This window comes from Danio rerio, chromosome 6 (assembly GCF_052040795.2).
Source record: "Danio rerio strain M-AB ecotype USA chromosome 6, GRCz13ab, whole genome shotgun sequence".
In the NCBI taxonomy this organism is placed as follows: domain Eukaryota; kingdom Metazoa; phylum Chordata; class Actinopteri; order Cypriniformes; family Danionidae; genus Danio; species Danio rerio.
In genome coordinates, this window is record NC_141026.1 from 2,025,001 (window position 1) to 2,032,500 (window position 7,500).

Consider the following 7,500-nt stretch of genomic DNA (forward strand, 5'->3'; position numbering starts at 1 on the left):
TAAATTAATAATTTAGTAATTAGTTTTCGTTAACAATAACATCATATATATAGAGATATATGGAAAACCGTTCCCGCTAATGGTTCACTAAAGCACATCTAATGATTCTGCCTGGGTTTATGAAAACATGAAAATCTTATTAATTGAAATAACAAGCAGACTGAGATGTTCAGAAAGGATCATCAGATCAGTACCTCTCGAATTGGCAAGTGTTGAGTCCGATCTTGATGGAAACGGCGCTGCCTGCGTTCAGATGACTGCCGTAAATAGTGATCCTCGTTCCTCCAGAAATCGGCCCATATGACGGCACCACACGGGTGAAGTACGGAGACTGGAAACACACACACAATTAAACTAAATCATTTAATAAAGAGGCAGGAAAACCCCTTGTGGATCAAACATTCAGTCTGCAGGTGTAACTCCTAAAACTAAACCAGCGGATCTTAAAAGCTGAATTTAGACCTGCAGGACGTTTTAATATCATATTATGAGCTCTTATGTAAAACGATATGTCAAAGGGTTATCAGATCATAATCGCTTTAAAGAGACCATTTGATGCCTGATAATTCAATTTAATCATTTAATAATTTAATAATGTGAGTGTGTATGGGTGTTTCCCAGTACTGGGTTACAGCTGGAAGAGTATGCACGATGTAAAACATATGCTGGATAATTTGACGGTTCATTCCGCTGTGGGGAACCCTGATGAATAAAGGGACTAAGCCGAAGGAAAATGAATGTATTTTGTATAATAGTCTGGATCAGCATGATCAGTGAATCTCACCACAAACGTGAAGACTTTTGGAGAAACCGCCCTGTAGTCCTGCAGACAGTCGCGCACACACACTTCCACATGAGCCTCCTGCACCCGATAACCTGTGGCATCGGCCAGACGGCACACGATCCTGCAGACGGACAGAGAGAAGAGGCTCTGAGAGACGTGTGGACACCAAACACTCAAATCAAAAGCTACATCAGCAGTGATGGAGGAGCACAGAGACGCTACAGCACCACCGCAGGCGCTACACAGACACACACAACACTACAATGCTGAAACACACGCCTGTGATTAATGAAACGGACAGCAAACACTCCCAACATGCCCTGGGGCCGGTCATCCTCTGTCTGCGGAGAGTTATTAACTGAGCATTTATCGGTTCACACAACAGCAGATACTACAACCTTACCAGAATGTGTGTGTGTGTGTGTGTGTGTGTGTATAAATGGTGGTATTTGTTTATTTCCTGGAAGTGTGAAGCTCTGCCATGATTCATTAATAAAGTGTGAAGTCATTATTGTCATCTAATTTCAGCATCAGCACTGAAAACAGTCTAAAAGAGGCATTTAAAAGTGTTCAAGTTGAATGAAGGGTGCCACACGTGCACAGAACAGATGCTTCAGTGAGAGTGCTGTGATCTGCAGCAACTACAGCACAATGATGAGCTGACATTACCATTATAAACTACAAAGATGGAAAAGGAAAATGAGTCAAATAAAAATGTCAAAAAGAAAGGAATGGAGGAAGGAGAAGGGAAGGAAAATGAAAGGAAAAAAAGACAACTGAAGAAAATGGAAAGGAAGGAAGGGAGGAAAAGGGGAGGGATGAAAAATGAGGGGAAATTAAGAAAAAACAAGGAATGGAGGGAATGAAAAGTGGAGGAATTTTAAAAGGAAGGAAATAATGGATGAGGAAAAGGAAAAGAAAAAGGAAGAAAAGAAGGAAGCAAAATGGATGGAGAGAAGGAAGGAAGAAGGAAAATGGGAGGGATGAAAAAAGAAGGAAAAACGAAGTAAGAAAAAACAAAGGACTGAGGGAATGAAATGGGGAAGAATGAAAAAGGAAGGAGGAAAAAGAAAGGAGGAAAACGCAAGAAATAAAAGAAAAACGGAAAAGGGAAGGATGGATGGATGTATGGATGGATGGATGGATGGAAAAGAAGGAAGGAAGGAAGGAAGGAAGGAAGGAAGGAAGGAAGGAAGGAAGGAAGGAAGGAAGGAAGGGAGGAAGGAAGGAAAAGGGTTGGGGTGAAAAAAGGAAGAAAAAATAAGGGATCGAGTGGGTAAAAGGGGAGAAATGAAAAAGGAAGGAGGAAAAGAAAGAAAATAGAAAGGAAGGAAGGACAGAAAAAAGGAAAAGGGAGGAAAGGAATGAATGAAGGAAGGAAGGAAGGAAGGAAGGAAGGAAGGAAGGAAGGAAAAGGGAGATGAAAAAAGAGGGAAAATGAAGAAAAAACAAAGGATGGAGGAAATGAAAAGGAGAAGAAATACAAAAGACAGGAAGGAGGAAAGGAGGAAGAAAAGAAAAATGGATGGAAGGAAGAAAGGGATAAAAAGAGAAAAAGGGAAGGAAAGACGGTAAAAGGAAGGAGGGAGAAAGAAAAGAAAAAGTAAGAAATAAAGACCATGGAAAAAAAACAAAAGGAAGGAAAGCAGGAATTAAAAGGGGAGGGATGCAAAAAGGAAGGAAAATTAAGTAAGGAAAAAATAAAGATGGAGTGAATGAAAAGTAGATGATAAAAAGGAAACAAGAAAGGAAGGAAGGGAAAAATGAAAAAAAGGAAGAAAGCGAGAGGTAAAGGAGGAAGGAAAAAATAAAAGAAAACTGAATGAAAGAAAAAAATTATAAAAGAAAGGAATGAAAAAGGGAAGGAATTAAGGAACAAAAGAAGGATGGAAGGAAAGAAAGTCTTCCATTTATCTGTCACTCAGCATCTCAATACCAGCAGTTGTCAGATCAACACAACTTTTAGAATAAGGTAATGCAATACTGCCTATAAATTCAGAGCTAATGCTGTGTGTGTGTGTGTGTGTGTGTGTGTGTGTGTGTGTGTGTGTGTGTGTGTGTGTGTGTGTGCGTGTGGACTCACTGCTCAGCACTGATGTACTCCTCCTCGATAGGTTGGCAGGACACTTTCCCGATGCGCACCCCGTTCTGGATGTCTTTAAACTGAAGGCCCAGATTCTCTCCGCTGATGGTCAGTCTGGTTCCGCCCTGCCGCGGGCCGGTTTCAGGAGACAGCTGGAAGATATATCAGCAGACATACCGATATCACTCCAGAAAAGCTATTTTTAATCTTATCATTATCAGTCCAATAACAAAATTAGCCCCATATATTTAAGCCAGTATTAGGTATTATTTATTTATTTTTTTGATGGATAAATTATTGTTGTTTTTTTTTTTGTTGTTGTTTTAGGCAATAGATTTGATTGATTTAAAAGATAGTTGGCCATAGAAATTGATAGTGAATTAATAAAGTTTAAAAATCATGTTGTGAAATATAATCGGATGTTCAATGTGTGTGTGTGTTTGTCTTCTGTTTCTGCAATCCTGCATAAAAATGGGAAACATGTATATTATCGGCTACTATATCGGCTAATTATCGGTTATCGGTATAGCTCAAAAAATTCCATATGAGTGCATCCCTAATTTTTAAAGCATCTCATCTAGGTCTAAACAGTCCTGAATGGCTTCTGATGGTTAAAGGAAAATAATAATCTGGTGAAGATCATCCAAACCCAGTTCATCTGCAGCCACCAAGACCTTCAGCCAAACACAAACGACAGGAGAAGCGCAGACACAAACACAAAGGCATAATTGGTTTCTGAGGGACTGCTTTCATTTGACATTCACACATTTTTACAGAGAGATGGATGAAAATACAAAAGCAGAGCTTGAGAGATGGAGAGAGAGAAAGAGAGAGAGAGAGAGAGAGAGAGAGAGAGAGAGAATAGGTGTACATTTTCTGAACAGATGGCTCTCAAAGTGCCTACGGTGGGCTAATAATCCGTGTGATAAATTCATTCTTCTTCAAATTAAATTAACACCTAATCTAATAAGTAAAAGACGACAGCGGTGCCTCACAGACAAAAAAAAGAGAGAGGATGAGAGATCTAACCAGAACAAAGGAGGAGTTTAATTAACGTGAGGGGATGTAAATTTAGTAAGTCGATGATCTAAAAGTTAATAATCCAAATTTGGAACTCAACGCAATGCTGACTTTGAAAAGATGACGGCCAAATACAGGTGATCAGTGCACATGTGCGATGTATTCTAGCATGAAGTTTGTCTCGATTTGTGATGAAATCTAGAAGAATCTGTCAGATGTTGAGCTGAGGTGAGCTCAGCAAGGAGCAAATATATAATACTATCCGAGAAGCTGCTGTTTACAGGGAATAGATAAAAGGTTATGAGCACTGTTGAGCTAATATTTTGCAACAATATTGAGCTAAGTAACTCAAACCCACTTAGTTGCTCTAAATTCACCATAAACCATGTTTTTGGGAGATTTATAGTATTTATTAAACAATGATTTAGTCATCAAAGCAAGATTTTACAAAATATTTGTAAAACTTTTAACATTTTTTTACTAATTAAAGCTTATTTTATTTATTTAAAATATAAATAAACATTGCTATATTTTAATTTAATTTGTTTAAAATTAAAACTATATTTTAAATAAAAAGAAACATTGCTATATTTTTATATTTTATTTTAAATTAAAAACATTGCTAGCTTATTTATTTTTTATTTAAAAACATTTTATATTTTATTTTAAATAAACTAAACATTGTTATATTATTTATTTTTAATTAAAAACACTGTTATATTTTATTTATTTTAAAATGCAAAAAAGTTTATATTTATTTTTAATTAAAAAACATTGTTATATTTTATTTATTTTAAAATTTCAAAAAGTTTTATATATTTTTTTTTATAAAAAATTGTTATATTTTATTTATTTTAAAATTTCAAAAAGTTTTATATTTATTTATTTTTAATAAAAAACATTGTTATATTTTATTTCTTTTAAATTATTTTATTATTTTTTTAAATAAAAACTAAATACCTTATTTTTATTTATTTTGTATTTATTTATATTTTTTATTTTATATTTAAAGGTTTTATTTTACTTAGTTTCATTTTACTGGGTTTTATTTTGTTTTAAATTTTAATTTAATTTATTTAATTAAATGTTTTTGTATTTAATTAAATTTACTGAAAATCACAGCAATAACCCAACTTCAGATAAACATTAGTTTGTAATCTTTAAAACAAATAAAAACTTATTTAGAAAAGACTCAGAACATCTAATACACTCACTTTTACTGCTTGGTCAAACAACTTACATAAAATGAGTTGAAACAACACCATTCTTAACTTTTTTGAGGGAACAAAAGTTCAATCCACCTATATTTTTGAAAATGATTAAGTTTATAAAATTGATGTTGGGACAACATGAAGGAATTGTGTTGAACCCAGCAGTGTTTACAGTGTAGGTTGAACAGTTTTTTTCACATGCTGTATCTCACCTTGGTGATGCGCGGGTGTGTGCAGCGGCTGTTTCCGGCAGTGGCGTGCATCCATGTGTTTTCCGGCTGAGCACATTCCTGCCGCAGAGAACACTTTCTGTCCTGAACACACCAGCCGCACTCGAAGCTCGGGTCGGCCTTCAGACACAATCCACAGCTCTCTCTCAGTGCATAACACTTGTACAGGTGCGCTGCAGACACAGATTTACAGTCTGAGCACATCCAAATCTCATGATGCATCACTCTTAACTCAGGATGGAGGATTTTCCTGCTCATTACATGCAAAAGTGCAGATGAAAACTCATGCAGAAACACAGATCTCCGACCTATTGCAGGTTTTTAGCAGAGAAATATTCAGATTAAACAGATTATACAATGGTTTAGGAATGTAAACATGAACAGTCCAGGGAATAAAGACTCGAGGGGCATTTTGTTTTATATACAGTGCTCAGCATATATGATTGAACCCCTCACAAATCTCTCATTTAAATTAATATTTTCTAGAGGAAGCTCTACAATATTGTATTCGTGCATTTACATTAGATTAGTGAGAACTGAAGCCAGATCTGGAGCTAATCTAATAAAACTTACAACAATGATTCAAAAATTAGTAGCACAAATTTCTGTAATAGAAAAAACATATATATTTTAAAAATAGCAAAAATCAAGAGAAACAAATATATACAATATTGTTGAATTGTAGTTTGTATTTTTTTTTTTGCAGTATTTTGCATGAATTTAAACACATTATCTTTCCCTTTCTCATAATGTTCTGCGACTTAAATATTATTTTAATAAATACATCTGTTTAATAAATCAGTTTTGTTCAAATGCATCAATATATATTACACATATTCACTGACAAATGGATAAAAATAATCATTTTCAAAATGGGGTGTGCTCATTTATGCTGAGCACTGTATCTGTGGCCTAAATTAACAGATTTTGTGTTTGCTTTTCTTAAAATATATGCCATAATTTGCTTCTAATATTGTTTTTTTTTTCTTGTGAAAATATGCGAAAATCTAACCTCAAGACAAATGATGCTTATTTTATTTAATACTATTTAATGCCACTTTAAAAAAAAAAAAAAAAAAAAAAAAAAAATATATATATATATATATATATATATATATATATATATATATATATATATTTTTTTTTTTTAAGCCTTAAATAGTAATAAATAGTAATAAATTAAATAACATAAATAAAATAAAACATAATAAACTACAACAATATTTAAAAGCTTGATACAATAATTAATAAATTTGAATAATAATAAATAATTGTATAATAATAAATTGAATAATTCTGAAAATAAAAAATAAAATTGTATAATAATAAATAAATAATAAATTAAATAATTCTGAAAATAAAAAATAAAAATATATAAAATAAATAATATAGTTAGTTTTGTGATTGCTACATGAAATACTGAATCAACAAATAAATATTTCAACAAACAAGCCATGCTTAAGACCATAAATACATAATTATTAACCTAATAAAAATATATTTTCAATCTTTTATTTCATTATCAATTTTTAGGAATGTGTGGCGTTTATAATATTAAAAATACCTGCAATGTGCACAAACACAAAGGTAATTGTCCTGTTGTTTCCCTGGAAGCTGTGTTTTGATCATCACTCACTCATTCATTCATTTTCCTTCAGCTTAGTCCCTTCATTGATTAAGAATCTCCACAGTGGAATGAACCGGCAACCATTCCAGCATTTGTTTTATGCAGCCGATGTCACTGGGAAACACCCAAACACACTCATTCACACACACACACATACACTACGGCCTATTTAGCTTACCCAATTCCCCTATAGCGCAAGTGTTTGGACTGTGGGTGAAACTGGAGCACCCGGAGGAAACCCACAGCAACACGGGAGAACATGCAAACTCCACACAGAAATGCCAACTGACCCAGCCACAACTTGAACCAGTGACCTTCTTGCTGTGAGGCCACAGTGCTAACCACTGAGCCACCCGATCCCCAGTCAATGCAACTTAATGAAAACCAAGAGATGTGAATGAATAGATGTGAACGGCAGCATCATGAGAGGAACACTCGGGACAGGAAGCATCCTCAGCAATACTACAGTTCAAGCACACTCGTTTACACAAGCAAAAGAGGCTGTCAGTCATTTATAGATGCTGCGGCTCCCTGCAGCATCCCGG

At 34.3% G+C, this 7,500-nt stretch overlaps 1 protein-coding gene across 3 annotated transcripts in view; it reads right to left on the minus strand.

Annotated features, from left to right (window-relative positions):
* Positions 1-7,500, minus strand: part of plxna1b (plexin A1b) — a 744,633-nt gene that overhangs the window by 54,017 nt on the left and 683,116 nt on the right. For all 3 annotated transcript variants that reach the window (XM_087255665.1, XM_087255664.1, NM_001110010.1), the window contains 4 exons: positions 5,311-5,501; positions 2,868-3,019; positions 785-905; positions 195-331 (listed from right to left, as the gene is read on the minus strand). In XM_087255665.1, coding sequence (XP_087111791.1) covers positions 195-331; positions 785-905; positions 2,868-3,019; positions 5,311-5,501 — 601 coding nt within the window. The remainder of the gene's footprint in view (positions 1-194; positions 332-784; positions 906-2,867; positions 3,020-5,310; positions 5,502-7,500) is intronic.